General features: G+C 44.0%; 2 protein-coding genes across 2 annotated transcripts in view; one reads left to right on the top strand and one right to left on the bottom strand.

Moving 5' to 3' along the window:
• Window positions 1-7,430, bottom strand: part of CAMKMT (calmodulin-lysine N-methyltransferase) — a 365,373-nt gene extending 357,943 nt beyond the window's left edge. Inside the window, exon 1 of the mRNA XM_024210700.2 lies at window positions 7,119-7,430. Coding sequence (XP_024066468.1) covers window positions 7,119-7,268 — 150 coding nt within the window. The 5' untranslated portion in view covers window positions 7,269-7,430. The remainder of the gene's footprint in view (window positions 1-7,118) is intronic.
• Window positions 7,431-8,419: 989 nt separating this feature from the next.
• Window positions 8,420-22,920, top strand: part of PREPL (prolyl endopeptidase like) — a 24,534-nt gene continuing 10,033 nt past the window's right edge. The window contains exons 1-8 of the mRNA XM_024210687.2: window positions 8,420-8,657; window positions 8,755-9,109; window positions 10,416-10,544; window positions 12,934-13,000; window positions 15,676-15,879; window positions 17,563-17,686; window positions 20,952-21,168; window positions 22,556-22,741. Coding sequence (XP_024066455.1) covers window positions 8,900-9,109; window positions 10,416-10,544; window positions 12,934-13,000; window positions 15,676-15,879; window positions 17,563-17,686; window positions 20,952-21,168; window positions 22,556-22,741 — 1,137 coding nt within the window. The 5' untranslated portion in view covers window positions 8,420-8,657; window positions 8,755-8,899. The remainder of the gene's footprint in view (window positions 8,658-8,754; window positions 9,110-10,415; window positions 10,545-12,933; window positions 13,001-15,675; window positions 15,880-17,562; window positions 17,687-20,951; window positions 21,169-22,555; window positions 22,742-22,920) is intronic.

Genomic DNA, 22,920 nt, shown 5'->3' with positions numbered 1-22,920 from the left:
TGGGTAAGAACCTCACTTGCATCTGAAGAAGTGAGGTTCTTACCCATGAAAGCTTATGCTCCCAATACTTCTGTTAGTCTTAAAGGTGCCACAGGACCCTCTGTTGCTTTTTACAGATTCAGACTAACACGGCTACCCCTCTGATACTTAACAAAAATGAAGACGCCCTCCTTTCCCCCCCCCCCCCATGTTAAATCAGACCATTCTTTGCAAGATCTGGTAAAACTGCTCTGTCCTTCAGACACTGAGATAACATAACATATGGTAGTGAAAGGCTGCAGCAGTGGGGAAAGACCATTTTTTGCAACCATGTGGACTATATTTGAAAATGTCTGGCACTCATTTAAATTATGTCTACACTTACGGCAGCATGTATAGTTCAGATACTGCATTCCCAGCTAGCATGGGCATAAATAGCAGTGAAAATGTGGGAGGCACTGCTTGGGCATGTAGAGAGCCACGTATACCCTGGGGGTTCACAGCTGTTCAAACATAATCTACATGATTGTAAAAAATGGTCTGTTGGCCATCTGGACATCACCTTCTCCTGAGTTTAGCTGTACTGTAGAAGTACCAATATTGGCTACCGATAACTAGCGCCCTGCAAATCTGCAGATATTTGCTTTATATCTGTGGAAGCAGTTGTATTGTTTATCATCTTTGCAGATCGGATACGGATATAGAGCAGCGGTTTTCAACCAAGGGTCCATGGCCCCCTGGGGAGCCACAAGCTGATTTCACAGGGCTTGCGTGGGGGGTGGGGGGAGCTCCAGCCCCATTGAGGGCATCAGGGCTCCCCTGAAATAGGCTTGCAGATGCCATCTGAGAACCGCTGCTCAACGTGCTGTGTTTAAGGAGAATATGAAGGAAGGTTGTCCCCATCTCTCTCTCTGTCTCTCTGTGATTCATGGATTTATCTGAACATTATTGGTAAAGAGTGCAGAACAGATTTTTTCTTCAGATGGACCAGTAAGATTAAATTGATCTTTGTTCATTGGACCATGTAAAACCTATAGAAGAACTAATAAAGAACATAAAGAAGCAAGAAATCTGCAGAGGAAAAGGTCACAAATACATACATACAGGTTGAGGAGGAAACATAAGCCTTCTCCCCACACACTCAGAAATGCATCACCCCAGACACTGCTGCTGAGTTCTCTGCAGTTTTTTGTGTTTTAAGCGGGCACATAATGCAATTAACAGGCAGTACAATTAGAACAAATTAAAGAAAATATTTCTGTGTGTAGTGCATAGCCAGCCTACATAATTTACTGCAAAAGGAATTTACAGATTTGATTTTCTGTAAGTCTGAATTTCCTATTATGGATCTACTGCTTTAACATAAATTATAATTATAGGAATTTTGTCCAATAAAACTGAATGGAGGCAGGGGAGGGTTGGTTGTTTTCTGTGTGTGTTGGGGGAGGGGAGGTTAAAAACAGACTAAAGGCTCCTCCTGCTGGCAGGTTTGCTCACTGAACCAACCAAACCTTCCCCATACAAAAACTTCCAGAGCTGAGGAGATATAACACTAGAACAATAATTACTATGAACAAACTGAACGAATGCTCAGAATTGTAGTATGGATGTAATTACTGTGACATATTAGCCCCATTTGGCATTCCGTCTTGTCCTGACTTAAAGAACAACAACAGAGAATCTCACGGTAAACCAAACATATCCATAACACAATGCTATCATATGGGCAGTCTTTCCAGGGCCACTGCTCCAAATTAGGGGAAATCAAAATTACGCATTAAAAAAAAGTTAAAATTAAGACCCCAATTCTACTAACACCTATGCAGATGTATAACTTTAGACAGCTGACCAATCACACTGAAGTCAACTGAACTACTCACATGTTTAAAGTGAAGAACCTTGGGAGGGATTCACTAGAGCAGGGGTCCCCAAACTTTTCAGGGTTGCGCCTCCCCCTTACCTCTGTCTGCGCCCCACCCCAACCCAGGAGTGGGGCCGTGGCTCCCAGGCAGGATAACACAGACAGGGTTAAGGGGGCCAAGGCTGGTGCCACAACTGGGAGCGGGTCTGGGTCCGGGAGCAGGGCCAGAGCCGCGGCCAGGGGCCGAGCCACAGCCAAGCTGTAGTGGGGACTGGCAGCTGGGCCCACGGCCAGGTGCGGCTCCGCTCCCAGCCCCGCCCCACCTCCAGACTGCAGCCAGGGGGCAAGGAGGCGGAGGCAGGGGTGGAGCTGTAGCTGGGCCGTGGTGGGGGCCGGAAGCGCAGCCGCACCGAGGCTGTGGACGGGGCCAGGAGCAGGGGCTAGGACTGAAGCACAGCTGGAGGCAGGACTGAGTGGCAATCCCTTCCCCCCCCCCCCGGGGGGCCGGCCCGGGCCGGCCCCCCCCCCCCCCCAACGTTCTCCACACCCCGCTATGGGGGCTCACAGTTTGGGGACCTCTGCACTAGAGGATTCAGACTCCCTGGCACCTAATGGAATTCACAACCCTGAGTTAGGCTCCCAGACTCCCTATTCAATGCATGGGGAGAGTTACGGTACGTCCAGACTACCTGCCGAATCGGTGGGTAGTAATCGATCTATCGGGGATCAATATATCGCATCTCGTCTAGACGCGATATATCAATCCCCGAACACGCTCCCGTCGACTCCAGAACTCCACCAGGGCAAGCAGCGGTAGCAGAGTCGACGGGGGAGCCGCGGCCGTTGATCCCGCGCCGTGAGGACGAGAGGTAAGTCGAAATAAGATATGTCGACTTCAGCTACGCTATTCCCGTAGCTGAAGTTGCGTATCTTACATCGACACTCCCCCCCACCCCAGTGTAGACCAGCCCTTAGGCACCTAATGGGATTCACAAAAGCCAGCATGCTGAGCAGGGAACTGCCTAAGATAGCCAACAGAAATGCTGCAGATCCGTGAGCCTTAAGTGCCACCCTCAAAAAGACTCAGGCACCTAAATCCAGGCCAGAGGGAAGCACCTATCTCAATATGGGATTCACAGCCTTGAACTCCCCCCCCCCAGCCAGGTGAATGGTTTTTCAAGAAACATGGTAGTCGTGATCTCTCTGAATCTGTTGGAGCTGTTCTATTGTGTGTAAATAACTATAGATTCATTGAAGCAGAGAAGCTGGAACATGAGTCGCCAATCTGAATGCCCAAACCATGAGGCTATATAGTCACTCCCTCTCTCTGGCCCAATTAATATTTAATCATTTATATACAGTGGAACAGTATATAAGTATACAAGTCTCTTCAAAAGGAGAGATTCAAAAAGACCCACCCCAGAATACTCTATAGCCCAGGGGTTATGGCACTCTCCTGGGTGATGGGAGACCCAAATTCAAATGCGTGTTCTATATAAGGCAATGAGGGAAACTGAACCGAAGTCTCCCACAAATTGAGTGCAGTAACCACCACTGGCTAAAGGTTATAAGGAGGATGGGAGTGGCACCATCTCCTCATCCTCATCCTCTCATATGGATATAGGCATACGCTAAATGCATATACCAGCTTGAGTCCTGAAGGCTAGATAGCTGGGGAATGCCTAGTTTGTGAATCCTGCAGGGTGGGAATTTAAAGGCAGAAACTCAAGCACCTCATGACTTTAGGTGCGAGGGTTTTGTGAATACCAGCATTGTCTAAATGTTGGACTTAGGCCCCCTGAGGGGTAGTTAGGTGTTTAAACCGCCTTTGTGAATTCCACCTCTAGTGTAAATATTTGCAAGATCAGGGCCTTAATGTTGCTTTTCTCCTGCACTGGTTCCACTCTTCTGGACAGAAGTTCTGCTGTAATTTAGGAGAGGAAGCAAACAGTGACCATCATCCACCAAGCACCTACTGGTAGGGAAAAGAATTCAGATAATTGACAAAGGAAATAAAGGGAGAACTGAGCTAAAAAAAATGAACCTTTCATAAATTAGAACTGATGTGAAATTAAAGAAATGATGTGAAGACTTTTCAATTATTTTGGGGCTCTAAAATAATTATGTGCAAATTTTTAACACTGAGGATTAAATAACCACAGGAAGAGGTTTAGCAAAGGTGTGGTAAATTCTTCAACACTTGAAATCTTTAAATTAAAATTGGATGTCTTTCAGGAAGATATACCTAGTTAAACCACAAGTTTTTAGGTTCAGTGCAGGGATTACTGGGGAAGTTTTATGGCCTGTGTTATGAGTCAGACTACATTATCTCATAACTTCTCTTTCTTGATTTAAAATCTATGAATTTACTAAAAGGAATTTACTTCTCTATGAAATACTGGAAGGTGTTGGTGGCTGCTGCCACTCTTTTTACTGCTGCCCTGAGTGGAGCTGAATCCATGGAAGCAAGCAGCAGCAGTGGGAAATTTTAAGAAAAAAAGATCGGTGTAGACAGCCCGTGTGACAATTCAAATTTTGGTGGAGAGCAGAATGTCAGCATTGCTTCAAAACACCGCTTTCCTGTTGTCCACTTTGCTGATGCCAAGCCATTTACCAGTGAGGTGGAAGGACGGCTTGCTCTGGCATGACAGTGATCTTGAAGAAGAGGTAGGCTACATCAAGTGTAAAATCCACCTTCCAGGACAGAGACAGAGAGAGAGAGAGCTCAGTGGTTTGAGAACCTCTGCTGAGAAGTAGGAGACCCCTATTTAAATCCTTTTCCCCCCTCTAGCAGAGAGGGGAGAATTGAACCTGCATGTCCCACACCCAGGCAAATGCTCTGAGATGGGTATCTCAGTTCCAAGAGAGATGGGCATCTCAGTTCCTAGAAAAAAGAACTAACACGGCTGCTACTCTTAAACCTGTCAGTTCCTAGAGTGAGGCAGCAGTATGCATGCCCAGAGCCAGAAATGTAGGTGCTAGTGAACTTTTATTCTGAAAACTTAGGGGCCAAGTGGATTTAGGCACCTACAGGATTCAGCTGCAGTTTTGTAGATTGCAGTGGAGACAAAACTGGGATTTAGGCCCTTAAGTCTGGAGTTTAGGCACCTAAGTACCTTTGTGGATCCCACCCATACTGCCTTTAGGCCCCAATCCTGCAAACACTTATGCATATGCTTAACTTTAGGCACAAAAGTAATGCCATTGAACACAATGGGACTGCTTGTTCAACTAAAGTTAACCACATGAATAAGTGTATGCAGGACTGGGGCCTTTATGCTCAATCTTGCAAACCCTTAAACATAAGTAATTTTACACTTTGGCCACAGACCTACAAACACTTAAGCTTGTCCTTAACATTACCCATGTGAGCAGTCCTACTGAACTCAGTAGCATTATTCATGTGTGTTAGGCACATCTTTAAGTGTTTGCAGGACTGGGCTCTATTTGCATATACAGAGATGGAAATTAACTATACATAAGGTGTTGTCAAATACACAGATTAAACAAAATGAAAGATAATACCAAAAAACCCTCTCGTTCTCTAATGCCTTTCAGTTATACAGTAGCAATCTTAGGTCCCAGTCCTACAACTGGTTCCTCACAGGCTGACCATCTGAGCCCATAGACTTCAATAGGGCTCCATGCAAATGCAGGAGTCTGCCTGCACAGAGCTAAATGCTGGACTGATGCATTAGGCATCACATGCAACAATAATACACAAAATATTTTCAAAGAGAAGTTTGAGTTTTAAAGCGACAAGTGTCCCTTTAACCATAAGGCTCATCTACATGATTATTGTGAGCCTTTGTTAATTATCCACTTTAAGAGTTCAAAAATCACAATTCAGGTACCCCAAAATCATGAGATTTGTTTAGAGATCATGATACTTTTTTAAAAATCATATTTTATGTTGTTTTTATTTGTCTTCTGGGTTTTGAGTCTCTAGGAAACATTTAGGTCATGTTTTCAAACTTTTCTCCACAATCATGAGGACTAGAAACCTGCTCTTACAAAAACAAACAAACACACTGACATTCTCATTTATTCACATTATTTCTTTCATGAGAATTTGCAACACTGATTACCTTTAATGTATAGGAAAGCACTGTGTGATCCCTTAGGATGAAAAGTCCTTTCCATTCCACCTAACCTCTTCTTTTTTCCCCTCCTCCCCAACCCTCATCACCTCCTTCCCTCCTCTCCCTATTTTTGTATGTCTTCTCCTATTTTATTACTGTTACACCCACTCTAGCACATTACGTCTATGAAGTATTTTCTGATCTTACAGCTTTGACAACCTGTAAAATTGCACAATTCCATAATTCTACTGGCAAGCCCAGGATGCAGTATTTGAAAACATACAAGCTGTAGGTCATTTACCATTTTTGTCTCTTTATGAAAAATCAATAAGAATTAATAGAAAAATAGAAATGCCAGTTAATAGTACATATACTATTTTGAGGCATTAGTTCCCAGTTGCTCAGAACTGTTGCTGCTTAAGGCCCTGAGCCTGCAATCTGCTCTGCCTGGGCAGACACTGGCATCTATGCAGAGCCCCAATGAAGTTGGGGCTGCCTGCAGGAATGGGCTCTATGCACTAATGCCCATTGGTCCACCACTACAGATTAATTGTAAGTTAATTTTTAAGACTTTCTCCGTTTATGGTGAAGGGTTTCACTGTTTGTATTTCAATGCCATTTTTAACATTCCACTCATTTGAATAGTCACAGCTTGCAATAGCTCTGCAGTTCCCCAGTCACTGCAAATATACCGTACCAAAAAGTTGTGAAAACAAGCTAAGTGATTGCACAGCATTTTGTGGCTCTCAGGTGAAGCATGTTGCTATGGAAGTGCACAGTGTGTGTTCTGGGAGGTGATTTAGTGGTCTCAGCACCAGGTCTGAAACACTTAAACTCCCTGTGCCCACAAGCCTAGATCCCAGCGATGTTATCTTAGCCCTTCATCCTGGTGAATTGCAATTGAAAGCATTAGGGCATCTTTCACCACAACCCTTAAAAACTGCAGCCTTCGTTGTTGTGCATGGACATTCAAGTGCCCCTGGAGAGCACTCTCCTAAGTGCAGGACTCGTCAACAGTGTGTGACCACTGACCAAAGTCCTCCCATATACAGGCTGCTTTGCCATGGGACGATATCCTAGCTACCGCCCTCCACCCCAGAAGTGGCTGCATGTCACTGGCCTTGTGCATAGGTTAGCAAGCTCTGCAGCACCCTTGGGAGGAAAGGGCCTTGGGGAAATGTAAAGTAGCATTATACCTCTCTGAGCAGTTTCCACCGGGCTCTAGCGGCTCCCTGTTTCCTTCCTTTCGGACCTTCCTCAGCGTCTCCCTCTCCTTTTCCTCCTCCTGACTCACACCTGGCAACAGGAGCTGGGATGCTCCCGGGCCAGGCTGTAGCCTCAGTCATGCTGAGGCTGCTGGGAGCAGGCTAGGGAAGAGCTGAGGGAGCCCCCAGGGGCTCAAGGGGAAACAAGCCCTGAGCCACTCACTGGCCCGTCCCCGCCCGGGGAGCAGCAGCCAAGGGTAGACAAAGGGGGGGGGCTAAGCAGATGGGGAGGAAGAGACGTGCGCTCGGCGGCCCACAGAAAGGATTTGCGCTTACAGCTGCTGCGGCTAGGCCCGCCCAGGCAGGCTAGGGAGGAGGGACGGCAGCAGCCATCTTTGATAAGGGCAAGAAGGTGCCTGTGGAAACTGTCCTGCATGTTTCTGCCCTGACCTATACAGCGCCTCACTTGGGTCGCTGTAAGCTTGAGGAGCTCGGGGGGGTCACTACAAGGAGCATCCCGCGATAATAAAACCCATTTGTTACATAGCCACTTTTCTCTATTAAGTTACGGTTATCGAAAGGGGCAGGTGCCCGAAAGCAAACATTTCCAGACACGAAATTGGGGTAAAATAACAAAGGAAATGTTAATATGCCTTAAAACCAGCAGCCTGGCGGATTATAGTAAGTCACTATCTGGCCAACTGCCCTTAACCAAGATGGCGACAGAGCGCACCGCTTTCGTCGCCATCTTGACTGCTGGTAACCGCGTGTAGAGAGAGGGATTGGTTCGGACGCCATCTTGGCTATGGGCATGCCAGTGAATCATGTGGGCAGCTCAGTGTGTAGGAAAATCAGGTGAGTCTCTGGCTTCGGCGCGGAATAGAGATGCTCCTTCGTGATGTCATCGTTGCGCGCCTGGTCGTGGGGCTGCGGCGGCGGCCTGAGTCTCGCAAGTGGTAGCAGCCGCGGTTCCTCCCCGGTGCTGGAGGGGGCGAGTCCCGGCTGGGGGTGGGAGGCGTTGTGCGCCGTTTCCATTTCCAGTAGCTGCGCCGCCGGGGGCGAGCGAGGACTCCTCTGGTCTCTGTCCTGCCTCCAGCAGGCCTGGAGGGGTCTGTCGCGGCCGCCGAGCGCCTTGCCCAGCTTGCCCGGGCCGGCTGCCAGACGGGAGGCGTGGGGGGTTAGCATGTGCACGGCGCTCGGAGACCTGCCGGGTGGGATCAGATCTCAGGGCCGCTGAGCTCTCCTCCTCCTCCTCGAGCCGGCTTGGACGTGTTTCCAGGCGGTGCTTTAAAGCCACTGGCCGGGGCTGAAGGATTGTGTCTCAGTGCAGTTCAGTGAGCCTTGAAAATCTTTCAGATTTTAAAGGCTCTTTGAACTGGTCACACATCTGAACAGGAAAGTGTCTGGCAGGGTGGCTGCGGCTGGCCCTCCCACCCCCGGGCCCACCAAGGTCTGCCCTTCAGCCGTGTGAGCCTGCAGCCCGGGGGAGAAACACGCTGCTTAAGTGTACAAACGAATTATCTGAAAAGGGTTAGTGGAGGCAGCTTCAGGTTTGCTTTTCTTTTCCCTGCCGTTCACATGGTAACTAAAGTTTACAGCATTCAGTCTGAATCTTTTGCCCCTTTAGGTTTAAAGCCTTCACATTTGAAGAAGTCCCTGCTTCAGTTTCACCCTGAACATTTCAGGTACTCAGTTTAATTGCACCTGACATAATTTTGGATTCTTGGAAAGTTCAGAGTGAGTACAGTCAGTCAAGTGAAGATTTGGGCGTCATGCATCGGACTGTGAAATCTTTTCTCCAGACTCTGAAGTTCAGTGTTGGTTGCTGCAGATACTACTTTAACCATAACTATGAACTGGTAATAGCTCTTTGCAGTCAAATAAAACCACAAGAATTTCAGTTTACAAAGTGTTTGGGAAATTCATGGAACAACACAGACTCACCAGGGCACATTGTGCCACGGAGATTCTTTTCTTGCAAGGTATGCAGTTTAAATATAAATATAATGCCAACAACCATCATGACCCTTATATTAATAATGACAGTCACACTGTTTCAAATGTTAAGGAAACATTTTTTTCCAAAAGGGTTTGAGATAGGGATTGGGATTTCAGGTATACTCAGAGACAAATGACGTTGTTCAACTTGTCAGTTTCTGTACTTATCCGTACCCAACTACACAATTGGGTCAGTTTTATTGCTGTGTAGCCCTGGCTTGACATGAGTAATTGGACATGTGTGAGGCCTTGTTTCTTGGGAGACAGAAAAGGTAAATGGATCAGCAGGCTGGAAACAGATAAGGGGGAACACCCAGGGAACCATTTACAATGGATAAGATAACAAAGGACAAGATAAACCTGGGACACAAGATGAGGTAAAGAGTAAATTGGGATTGGTTCCTACAAAGTGACCAAGACAGTCCCAAAATGTGTGATGCAATGTATAGGGAATGTAATGTGATGTATACATGTATATAAAGGAAGGGAGTTTCTGTGTAACTTTGGGTGTATGGTATTCCCTGTACTCGTGCCCTATGCTTGAGCCTGATCAGCTGAAGTGTAGTTTGATTGTATACCAATAAAAAAATCTCAGTGACCAGTTCAGAGTCGAGCTGAGTTCTTGGGAAGCAAGTAGATAAAGTCTCGGAAGCTACTGGGTGGATAAGGTCTCAGAGGGTACCCCCAACATACTGTAGCTTTTTTCCTAAAATCTAAATAGCTGCCAGAAAGATAATATTAGGGTATCTGGATAGAACTGCATAAAGAATCTCCAGAGTGATGAGACCAGGATTTAACCACTGCTAGCTGACACAATGCTTAACAAAACTTGTCCTTGTCTATACAGACTAGTCAGTCTGTATCCATAATTGGATCTACTGGCAGCCCATTGAGCCTGCACAGATTTAATTGGAGGATCAAGGTCTGTGTGACTGACTGTGGAGGGGAAACAGTGAAAATTATTTATCAGTGTGCATGTCTAATGCATGCAATAAACAAAAAGCAGAGAAAAAATTCTAATATTTTTCAATAATATAAATCTTAGGTGTTACTTGAAGTACATAGTAGGTGAAATATTTCCAGACAGAAATTTGAGTTGTTTTACGTTGACAGTGTTTTTTTAAGGGTGACTTGAAAATGATTTTCAAAAAGGTGGATTTCAGCCCAGCCAATTTAAGTTAATTTTGTATTGCATAAGTGATGCAACGTGACCTTGATAGACAAGAGCATCCAACCATAACTTTGGACATTTAAAATCAGAGGTTGATTGCATTGACATATTTGTACCAGGATCTTCTGAAATCAGAGCAGGAGAACTGGAAAGTAACTTCAGCAAGATATATAGATACAGCAGAAAGAATCAAGAAGAAATTAGAAGTAATGTACAACAAGTATACATTCAGCATGAGCAGCCCAGTGGTGAGTGGCACTTTTTTTTTTAAAATGCATCATAGTTTAGTACAAGTAAGAGTCATTGAAGCTGTTCCTACTATGAAATGTCTTTACACTACATGTTTTTGGTTAAGCTGTTATATGTTCATAGTCCTGATTTTTAAATATTTTGATATTTATAAAGTATTAACAAAATAGTCTGGAGTATGCTTACAGTATCTTAGATCTAACTGAATACTTTTACCTGAACAACAGTCTTAATGCCACCACAGTCAATAGAAGCAATAATAATTAACAAATAGGATAAAGTTAAACTGGCTTTTTGGCAAACAGTGTAGATTATATGATCCAAGAGAAGATTTAAATGCTTTTAGCCATTATTAAGTTTAGGGGGGGGAATGGTAACTGAATTGTGGAGTTTTGATTCCATGCAGTGATGAGGTAAACTACAAGACTTTTGCTCTCTTAGACTCCACTTCTAGAGACACTTAACTTCAATACCGTGAGTAATCTCATTGATGTTAATTGGTCTACTTGCGATAGTTAGTTAAGCACATGCATATGTGTTTGCAGGATTGGGCCCTTAGGCCTTGAGCCTTAAACTCAATTCTGAGTTTTTTAACATTAAGTAGTGAATAGTCCCATTGAACCTAAGTTGTTAGCATACTTCTTCCTATTTGTTGTTATAGCTTTTATTTACTTCAGTGAGACTATTCCGGCTTAGTGGTACATATGTGTTTGCAAGCACAAGGATTAAGGGTCCAATCCTGCAAACAACATGTGTTTGGGTAATGAGTAATTCTGTTAAGTCAGCTGTTCATAGGATAATGCTTTTTGCTTGTGTAGTTACCAGAGAAATGTCTTCTCCATTTGTCAATGTCTTACAGCAGTGGTCTCCAACCTTTTTATGCACAAGATCACTTTTTGAACTTAAGATCAATGCAGGATCTACCTCGTCCCTTCCCCCAAGGCTCCACGCCACCCACTCCATTCCCCCATCCCTCCATCGCTTGCTCTCCCCCCGACCCTCACTCACTTTCACCGGGATGGGGCAAGGGGTTCGGGTGCGGGAGGGGGTGCAGACTCTGGGCTGGGGCCAAAGGGTGCAGAGTGTGGGAGGGGGCTCCAGGCTGAGCCTGGGGCAGGGAGTTGGGGTGCAGGCTCTGGGAGGGAGTTTGGATGCAGGTGTCATATGGTCACATTGTACCTAATCTCATAGAATCCACTGGACATTTCATGAGTTTTACTTTTATTAGTGCCATTTATGGTTTATAGATCCAAAATCCTTCAGGGATTGTCACAAATCAGTGTAACATTCTCAACTGTGGGGTGTGCATTGGCTGAGCCTGAGCCAACGGGTTGAGGAGCAGGAGTGAGGTGCAAGCTCTGGGCAGGATTTTGAGTGCAGAAGAGAGCTCCAGGCTGGGGCAGAGTGTTGGGGAGCTGGAGGGGGTGAGGGATCTGGGAGGGAGTTTGGGTGCAGGAGGGGGCTGGGGCAGAGGGTTGGGGGCTGTGGGTGAGAGTGAAGGGTGCGGGCTCTGGGAGGGAGTTTGGGTGCAGGAGGGGGCAGGGGCTTGGGGTATGGGAGAGGGTGCAGGGGCTGGGAGGGAGCTCTGGGCTGGGGATTGGGGTGTAGGAGGGGGTACAAGGTGCAGGCTTCATCCGGGAGGCGCTTACCACAGGCGGCTCCTGGTCGGCAGCGCAGTGGGGCTCAGGCAGGCTGCCTGCCTGCTGTGGCCCCATGCCGCTCCTGGGAGCAGCTGGCTGCTGGCACGTCTCTGCGTGCAGCCCCTGGGAGGGAGGGGGGCAGCGGGTCTCCGTGCACTGCAAGCGCCACCCCCATGGGGACGGTGCTGGGGTTGGAGGCAGCACGCGGAACCACCTCACACATACACACACACACACATACCCTTCCCCCAGGGGCCACAGAGACGTGCCTGCTGCTTCTGGGAGCGGTGTGGGGCCACAGCAGGTAGGCAGCCTGCCTGAGCCCCTGCGCCGCAGGACTTTTAGCAGCCCGGAGATCGCGATCGACTGGCTGAGGCTCCAGGATCAACCAGTCGATTGCAATCGACAGGTTGGTGACCACTGTGTTACAGTACATTGACTTAAAAAATAAAATCTTAGTGTGTGTGTGACTCCCTTTCATTCCTCTGAATATGGCTAACAAAATCGTTCAGTGTATCAAGCACATCTTTTATATTTTGTTGTCTTATTTATATATAAAATATTATATATATGTTGCTGAATTAGATTTTATTTATACATAAAACCATAGGCCTATTCATCTACTATATAACCTCAGCAGAAAACAGATTGTTTGTAGTGACTTTTAGGAAATATTTTGACCTCTAAGGTCTGACCACGATTTAATTCTGCCTATATATTGGCAACATGTCTGTTTTGTGCTTAACAGATTAGGTTTGGGGATTGTGTTTACTTTGAAGAAAATGGCTGCATATTTCGCTCAAAAGCAGATGGTGGTAAGATATTTCTTGGATTCTCAGATCTTTCCGCATTCATTGACGTTTTAGGAAACGTTACTTAGCTTCAAGTTTAACTATCCCTGTTACTTAATTTTTTTTTTAAACTTACCATTTTGAGCTATTTTTGTTTTATTTTACATGATAAAATGTTTAAGTAATAAATTTTATAAAAGTAGTAAAAGCTTCAGAATCTAGAAAGGAGAATGGGACAGGACCTGGGCAATAATGTCACATGATTACACATATTAAAAAGTCTCAAACTTTTTAAGGTCAGAAGGGCCCATCATGGTCATCTAGTCTGACATCCTGCACATCGCAGGCCGCAGAACTTCACCCACCCCCTCCTGTAATAGACTCATAACCTCTGGCTGAGTTACTGAAGTCCTCAAACCATGATTTAAAGATTTCAGGTTACAAAGAATCCAACATTCCTTCCCAACCCCAAATATGGCTAGGGTTGCCAACTTTCTAATCACAGAAAACTGAATAGCCCTACCCTGCCCCTTCTCAGAGGCTCTGCCCATGCCCTGCCCCTTCTCTGAGGCCCCACCCCCCACTCGCTCCATCCCCCCTCTCTCCGTTGTTCTCTCTTCCCCACCCTCACTCACTTTCACCAGCTGGGGCAGGAGATTGTGGTGCCTTGGGGAGGTGGGTTTGAGTGCTCTGGCTGGGGGTGTTGGCTCTGGGGTGGGGGCTGGGGCTGAGGGGTTTGGGGTGCAGGGGGGGCTGAGGGCTCCAGCTGGGGGTGAGGCCGGGGATGAGGGGTTTGGAGTGCAGAAGGGGTCTCTGGGATGAGCTAGGAGGTTGGGGTGCGGGGGGGATGAGGGATGAGGGGTTTGGGGTGCAGGAGGGGGCTCTGGGCAAGGGAGTTGGGATGTGGGGAGGGTGAGGGCTCGGGATGGGAGGGATTTGGGGAGCAGGAGGAGACTCTGGGGTGCCGGTGTGGGGTCCTGGTGGCGCTTACTGGGGCTCCGAGGAAGCGACCACCAGGTTCCTTTAGCCTCTAGTCACATGGGTAGCCAGAGAGGCTCTGTACACTGCCTTCGCACCCGCAGGTGCCGCTGCCCGCAGATCCCATTGGTTGTGGTTCCCGGCCAATGGGAGCTGCGTAACTGGCTCTCGGGGAGGGGGCAGTGCGCGGAGCCTCCCTGGCTGCCCATGCGACTAGGAGCTGCAGGGACCTGGCGGTCAATTCTAGAAGCCATGTAGAGCTAGGGCAGGTAGGGAGCCTTCCTTAGCCCCAGGCCCCCGCTGCACCACCGACTGGACTTTTAACAGCCGTCCGGAGCCACCAGGGTCCCTTTTTAAACTGGCGTTCTGGTCGAAAACCGGACGCCTGGCAACCCTAAAATATGGCTGTCGGTTGAACATCAGCCAGACTCACCAGCCAGACACCTGGGAAAGAATTTTCTGTAGTAATTCAAAGCCCTCCATCATTGGCTCTTGGGCATATTTGCTACTAGCAGTCACAGATCAGCTGTATACCATCGTAGGCAGTCTCATCATACCATCCCCTTCATAAATTTATCAAGCTCAGTCTTGAAGTCAGTTAGGTTTTTTGCCCCCACTGTTCCCCTTGGAAGGCTGTTCCAGAACTTCACTCCTCTGACTGTTGGAAACCTTTGTCTAACTCAGCGGTCCCCAAAATTTTGAGGTCGTGGCCCCCCCAATCCCGTCCATGCCCCCCGCCGGGGCCAGGAGCAGGGACATGGATGCGGACAGGGGTAAATAAAGGGGTCAAGGCTGGGGCTGCAGCTGGGGGTGGGAGTGGGAGTGGAGCCCCAGCCGGGCTGTGGTGGGGGCTGGCAGCCAGACCCACGTCCGGGTGCAGCTCCACTCCTCCCCAAGCCTTGGCCCTGAGGCTGGGGGTGGAGCCAAGCACAGGGCCAAGGATGCGGCTGAGGGTGGGACTGGAGCAGAGCTGGGGAGCAGGGAGGGGCTGGGTGGCACTCACTCCCCGTGTGGGCTGGCCCGGGCCCTGCCGCACCCCTCCTGGACGTTCCTCCACCCCTCCTAGGGGGGCGTATCCCACAGTTTGGGGATCTCTGGTCAAACTTCAAACCTATACTTGTTGATGGCCAGTTTATATCCATTTGTTCTTGTGTCAACATTGGCACTTAACTTAAATAACTCCTTTCCCTCCCTGGTATTTATCAATTTACATTAGTAGCGAAAGCTATATTGAGACTTCCATGATAAATTCTTGTTTTCACATGGTCATAAATTTCTAGATTTTTTTTTCAGTCAGCACTTTGGGTTTATACAAAACAGACCACTTCACTGGGGGGAAAAAATAAGCAAAATTAATTCACCCATTTTTTAATTCCAAAAGGGTGAAAAATATTTCTCCTCTCATTGCACACAAATACCTCAAAAATTTGAACTTTAAATTTAAACCTTCCTTCAGAAGTATGGTCTCCTTTTCAGGCAAATTTACAAATCAAAAAATATTTTTAAAAATAGCAACAACAAAATCTTTTTTGCATTATCATGCCATTAAACTCAGGTATGATACTGTTTATTAGCATACGTTAAGACAACTGAACTATTCCATGCTAATAAATTCCACTTTTGGATATCATTAGCAGACTATCAAAGCAGAATATAAACTATTATGATTCATTGTGCTGGTTCTTGGATAATATTGTTGTCTGTATTCTTTTGTTTACTAGATGAAGGAAGTGTTGAGGTTTTACTCAGTACTGAAGATCTTGGTTTTCATGATGCGATTATTCAGCGCATCAGAATTTCCCCAGATCAGAGGTATATGGCTACCAGCATAAAAAGCTCAAATTCTGAAGAGTCAAGCTGTATTGTTACGAAATTTGAGAAGTTACCTATGGTGGAACATATTATCCCAAATGTATTTAGTTTTGGTAAGTAGTCTGTAAATGTAATGTGGAATATACAAAATGGCAAGATAAAATGCTCCATATATTGCAACTTAGAATCAGTAATAATATTTTTAACAAAATAAAGGACTGCCGTGTTAAAATTGATATCTATTATAAAGCGCTGTTGCTGTAGCCGTGTTGGTCCCAGGAGAGAGACAAGGTAGGTGTGGTAATATTTTTTTACCTATCTTGTCATATCAAGACACACACATTTTAAAAGTGCAGAAGGGTTCTCAATTGATTTACAAAGATTTACTGGCTCGAAAAGTTTCTTTTATACTGCACAATTTTACATGTTTTGCAATTCAAACAAAAGCAGCTCATTTAGTACGGTGGGCATTCCTTTGTTACACATGGTTCCTAATCCTGCGAACGTTTATGCACATGATTAACTTCATGTATGTGAATGTGCCTGTTGAGTTCAGTAGGCTTGTGAATATGTGTAAAGTTATTCACATACATAAACATTTGCAAGATCAGGGCCTTCATGTCTGATTTAGCAAGCACTTGCAGCTCCAACTGAAGTCAGTGGTGCAGGTGATTAGCACCTCTGAAAATTAGGACCCAAGCGCCAAATACATTGTAAGATGTTGAACAACTGCAGTTCCAGTTGATTTCAGGATATGGGCCCCAATTCAAAGCCCCTTAAAGTCAATTAGGAGTCCTTCTGTTGACTTCAATAGGCTTTGATTGGGGTCCCGGGGCCTTTAATTTAACTTAGGAAACTTTACTACCTCTCAGTTTTGCTGGTAAAATATACAACACAATACTGAAATGGAAGTGGAGAACTTTCTTTGCCCTTACAGCATATTAGAGCAATACAGTACAGAGAGTGTACTGTTTTGTTATGCCATATGTATGTCCATACTGATTGATTATTTTTATTATTATTATTGTTGGCCAGTATGGAGACTGGTTTTAGATGCATTGTCCTATATTCCGTGATCCTTTGGCTAGGCCTATGAACTGCAAAACTCTGGGCAAAATTTCCTAATTCACTGATCAGAATAAAGCAGATTGACAATTCAGTAGATGTTCGTACACATGCTGCTCCAGTGCCTTGAACTGTCCACTGGCATTATTTTCTCTCATTGTGACTAGAATCTTCAGAGTGATCTGTCCAGACGATTCAATATATAAAAAGAAAAGCACAATAGGCTTGATTCTTCAGTGTCTTCCACCTTGTGTGATCATGTACACTTGTGCAAAACATTACTTAATCAGAATGGTAGCTATTCACACCCACCTTGCACAGGTGTAAATGACTTCATGAGGTTCTGTGCAGTACAGAATTGGACTTTACATACAAGTATTTCCTCCTAGTGCATAATGTGTAATAACAGACAGAAGGGAAATGCTCGATAATGTACAGCTGTGAGATGTTTCAGTGCTGACCCGCAAAAGCCTGGATTTCCTCTTTAAACCAAATCTGAACTATTAATGTCATGGCCAGAAAAAAATAAGTTTTAATTTTGGAAAAAATAAATAAAACTTAATGTCACCTTTAGCTTAATTAAACTCAGATTAGATTCCCAAGATCAAACTTTTTCACAAATCTCCTCTGAAACTTGCTTTGGGATGGGCAAAATATTTGCTTTTATTTACTCCTTCAATAGCACAAAATACTGTGGTATAGTTCACTTTTTTAAAAAATTTTTTTCTCAGAATGGGCTACAAATGATGTTCTGTTCTACACCAGTCAAAAGAACCTTGTATGCCATAAGGTGCTTCTGGCCACTTTCGCTAACAGAAAACATGCTGAGCTAGTTTATGCGGAACAAGATCCAAGGTAATATCTCTCATCAAACATATTAAACTTCCCCTTATATATTCTTGTATGTGTTGAATTATAATTCATAATAATTATCATAAAATATATAAACACATAATTGCTCAGAAAATCTAGAAAATGTTTTCTTCCACGCTGTGTATTAAATCATGTAAAGCCTATTTTTTCTGTTACTGATTATCAGGTGTTCTTGGAGAATGTACTCTGTCCGATTTGTGATCAGCTTAAATTTAACTGTTCTCGGTTACCTGTTTGTCGTTCGTAAATGTCAAGGTCAGTTTCAGGTCAGGATGTTCTTTGGTGAAAACCAGGTTGCGTTTTTTTCTACTGTTAGTGTGTGTTATATCTGTTAAAAAAGAATGTTTGGGCTAAGCTTTGGTGCTGTGGGTAGTCTGAGTGAAGCCGTTGTGTGATCAAACTGTTGTCGACTGAATACCCTTTCAGTAACCTTTCTGGAAGCAGTGGTTTAGGAAGAAAAGCCGATTCTTGCTAAATTGACTGCAGAACTAGTTTTCCAGCCCTATAGCATGATCTAGTCTCTCTGAGGATCTTAGCGTTATACAGTACATTGTAACTATGTTGGTAGTTTTGTCTTACTGACTTACATTCTCAGTAAAGAAATAGTTTTTTAACAGGAGCATGACTGATGCTGTACAACTGCGATGAAATAACTGAGATCCTTTTTCCAACTGCGCTTTATACATCCAATTGTATAAAACTATAAAGCAGGTGGCAGAATCAAGTGGAACAAGTTGCACTGACCAGACACTTCCCCACGGGGAAATTGTTGACACAGTTCTGAAGGTCACAGTCATTACTGTAAATCAAACAGCAAGCTGCGTGTAAAGGCTCATGTTCTAGTGCAGTGCATAGCTGAACCACTTGCTTTGTGGGCGAAAGAAGTGTAAAGAATTCTCCTGTGTTACTATTATACATCAGGAAGATGTAAGTGAACAGGCGAGCTCTTGAGATTTTCAGTATAACATTTCTAAGACGCTAAAGACTTCTAGCCTTGATTAATAATAATTAAAAAAAAAACAGGGCCTTACACTTTTGTGAAAGGAATGGAACACTTTATAGCCTGACCTCCATGGAATCCTCGCTGATTGAGTGCAGTGCTCCACTCTTGCTCACTTGGTAGGCAATGGGTAAGCAGGGGGCTTATTCTCTGCAAAGTCTAGAAGCTCTAACACCACCACAAAGGAGGCAAGGGAATGAAGCAGAGCAGGACAGTGGGGAACTAAGGCAGAGGCAAACAAGTAACAGTAGTTAATTCTGGAACATTCACAGATGGTGTGGGGAAGACAACTACCAGCACAGTAAAAAGGTTAAATTAAAGCCCTGAAAATGCTCTTTAAAGATTTTGTTAATTCCTGTCTGTAGATTTTAAGACCAGAGAAAGGACCATAATGATTATCTAGTCTGACTGCCTGCATAACACAGGTCATAGATCCTCACCCAGTAACTTCTGCATCAAGCCCATATCTTCTGCTTGAGCTATAATATGTCTTCTTAGAAAAACATGCAGTCAGTGTAGAGCTTTGAAGTGATGGAAGAATGCATCACATCCCTTGGTTAAATTGTTCCAGTGGTTAATTATTCTTACTGTTAACAATTTGCAATTTACTTCTAGTTTGAATTTATCTGGTTTCAGCTTCCAAACATTGGCTCTCATTATGCCTTTAGCTGCTAGAATAAAGAGCCATCTGCTATCAGAAATCTTTTTCCTATGTAGGTATTCGTAGAGAGTTATCAATTCACCTCTTAATCTTCTCTTGGATAAACTAAATACATTGAGCTTTTTATGTCTCTCACTATAAGGTGTGTTTTCTAGACTTCAAGTTATTATAACTCTTTTCTGTACTCTTTCCAATTTTTCAACCCCCTTTTTTGAAGCGGGCCCAGTATTCCATTAATAGTATCACTAATACCAGATACACAGGTAATACCACCTCCCTACTCCTACTTCCCCTACTTATACATTAAAGGATCACATTAGTTCCCTTAGATCCAGTATCACACTGAGAACTCAGTTGGTTTTCTGTGATCCGGTAGTGGCTGATAGGACACTGTCTAAGGTTTTGGTATAGTGCCTAATACCATAGTCTCAAAGCATCATTGATACTGACATCCACTAGAGTGAAATTACTCCAAAACTCATTTTACATTTTTACAAACCTCTGCAGTTACTCAAGAAGAATGCAGCACATGCAAGTGAAGAGGAGGCAGTACAGCTCGGGATTTCTCACTTACAATGCCTTTTCCCTCTTCCCACATTTACCAATGTCAATCCCAAAGTGGATCCAACTAAGGTTATCCTAGTACTCAAACCAAAATGCCAGTCTCCCCTCCCATTCCAATCACTGCACCAGTCAGACTGAACCCATTGAAAATATTAAGCACCTCCACAGCATCACACCATCTCAAAGGCCAGATGTTATTATTTCTAAAGTAGTTTCTAGGTCATAAACTTTGGGGGGGGGGGGGGGGGGGAGTATTGTTCCCTCTCTGTCTTTAGTTTTGTGTTCTGCTTCCAAGATTTTTCTTTCTACTTGTTCCCCAGGAAATTTATTCTTTTTCTTGCTTCCACCGCACCAGATTTCGTCTAAACCATTTTCTTTTTGATATCAATCTTTTTCATATTATCCTCATACTGTTCTTTTTAAAGAAAAGAAAATTGTCATTTCCTTCCTCAGTGGTCTTAAGCATCTCAGCCAAAGTTGGATTGTGTCTCATACTAGCCAGTGTTTACTTTTGATTCACTGTCTTTTTCTGAAGCAGCTGCCGTTACCCTTTGTCTCGCACGCCTCCCTATAACAAAGTTAAGTTTTTCCTGTTTTCTCAGTGATGATTTCGAACGCTTTACTAAGCCTTTCAGTTGGGCAGAAGAATTTGATGTTCTTTCATAAAAGAAGTTTTGTTTTTGCATCTTTTGAGCCTGGTTAGTGGCTATACATCGATGAGCTGCCAGTTGGCCTAAAACATCAAGAAAATCTGTTCTTGTCCAACTGATTTCAAAACTTGCCTCTCATCGGTGTTTCCTTGGAGAATTCCAGCTTTTTTATAACTGCATTTGTCTGAATCTCGGGAAGGAGACAACACATCTGCCACTAGAATCCAGTAGTGCTGAACTTCTCATTCCTTGCCCTAACCACTAGATATGCTTCCTCTTGACTTAGATAGAATTACTTGATTCTGACAGAACTGAGGATTTTTTTAAATAAGAACTCCATGAGTTTAACTTCCTTTTTTTTTTTCCTTGCAGATTTTTTGTGGATATATATTGCACAAAAGACAGACGTTTTCTCACCATCAACAGTAACAGCAAGACTAGCTCCGAAGTTTGGTTGGTTGAATGTAGCAATCCTTTTAATTCACCTATTCTCATACAACAGAGAACTAAAGGGGTCATTTATCATGTTGAGCACAGAAATGATGAATTATACATTCTTACTACTTATGGAGAGCCTGCGGAATACAAGGTAATCTTCTGACAAACTAGTAATTGTATTTGTTCAGATGCCTGCTACAAATCACATGGAAGTATGACTTCAATTTATCTGTAAGGGGTGAGAAAGTTGATTTTATTTGTGTTTGACAGCTTACTAGAGGAGTTTTAAAAAGAACTAGACATGTAGGGGACTGCATGGCTCTAAGGACTAACAACAGTATATGGAGTCTTTCACATTTAGGAATGCTAGTTTGACTCTAGCCCATCTGGTAATGACTGAAAATTATTACTCTCTGATGGTTGTTTAGCCTATATTAAAATGTGTTGGTGGTTTCAGTCCAATTTCTACCTGACCAGCTTGTCTATTGGAAAAATACCACCTACAGGTTGGTGATGAAGCACATTGGCTGAGCAGTGTGAGGAAGTTTGTACTGCCGTTGCCCATGCTGTTGTTAGATATAAAAAAAGAAATTTAGTCTGCAGGACATCAGTCTCGCACATTGCATCAGCACTAACCTTACTTCTACAAATGTACATTTCTACAATATGCACTAGAAATTTGTAACCATCCAATTCTATTCCCAGTCTTTAGTGCATACATTGTCCTCTTGGACACCACTTCATCTTTTTATTGACTTTCCTACTGAGATGTTTAGAATCTCATAGAAAATACTGCAAGGTTTATTTTAAAAGAAACACTGTGCTGCTCAGTTTCTCAGTTTTTTGATTTATAGTTTTTTAGTACATAAACAGGAAGTCTTGTACTTTGTTGGAATAGACATCTAACTTGCTGCCAACATTCTGCCTGGCTGGTTTATACCACTCTTCATTATGTACACTCAAGTCAGAGAAATTGAATAAGCATGTGCAGTATTCACACAACTGGCTTAAATCTATTTTGAAGGTACTTCACATTCCTCTAAAGCATCAGTTACTAGCCATTACTGAAGGCAGAGATAGCTAGATACCAGTGTTTATACAGTTGCCTTGGTGGCCCAAGCAGTTAGCCAATTTTATTGACTTTGTTGGGTTGTTTTCCCTACTAGGAGAAATTGATTATACAAATCAGATTTTTTTTTGTGCAATCCTGTTTACAAAGAAACACAGAGTCCCTAAATGCAGTAGAAACAAATAACAGGCAATTTCTTAGCTTGCCATTTTTACTGTCTTGCCAGTGCCTGCTTGGACAGTGGCTTCCTATTGTCTCAAGTTATAATCACTACATTAAGGGACATTTAATTGCTCCTTCCATTCCCATTTAGCCTGAAGGGAAGGATGGTTAGCATGCCCATCAACTTTAACCAGGTCTGTGATTGATGGCAGACATTAACACCTTCCAGTATGACAATTTCCAAGTGTGTATGCATTATTTTTGTAACTCCTATCATTTCATTCATGTATCTTTTTTCATTTTGTAGTTGATGAAGACTCCAGTTGGTTCCTATGGTATGGAGAACTGGCAATTGGTTTACACGTTGAAAGAAAAGACTAAGCTAATAGACTTAGAGATGTTCAGAGATCACTGTGTGATGTTTTTGAAACACGACGGTCATCTTTATTTAAATGTGATTTCTCTTGTTTCTCATTCAGTTCAGTCTATTAAGGTATATTTTAGATTTTATTTTTAAAACAATCGGTTTATTACATGAAGACATTCACATTTGGCTTTTAATATAAAAATATCAGAGGGGTAGCCGTGTTCGTCTGGATCTGTAAAAAGCAACAAAGAGTCCTGTGGCACCTTATAGACTAACAGACGTATTGGAGCATAAGCTTTCGTGGG

This window comes from Terrapene carolina, unplaced genomic scaffold (assembly GCF_002925995.2).
Source record: "Terrapene carolina triunguis isolate 2854851 unplaced genomic scaffold, T_m_triunguis-2.0 Scaffold120, whole genome shotgun sequence".
NCBI lineage: Eukaryota > Metazoa > Chordata > Testudines > Emydidae > Terrapene > Terrapene triunguis.
This window is presented reverse-complemented; position numbering and strand designations above follow the sequence as displayed.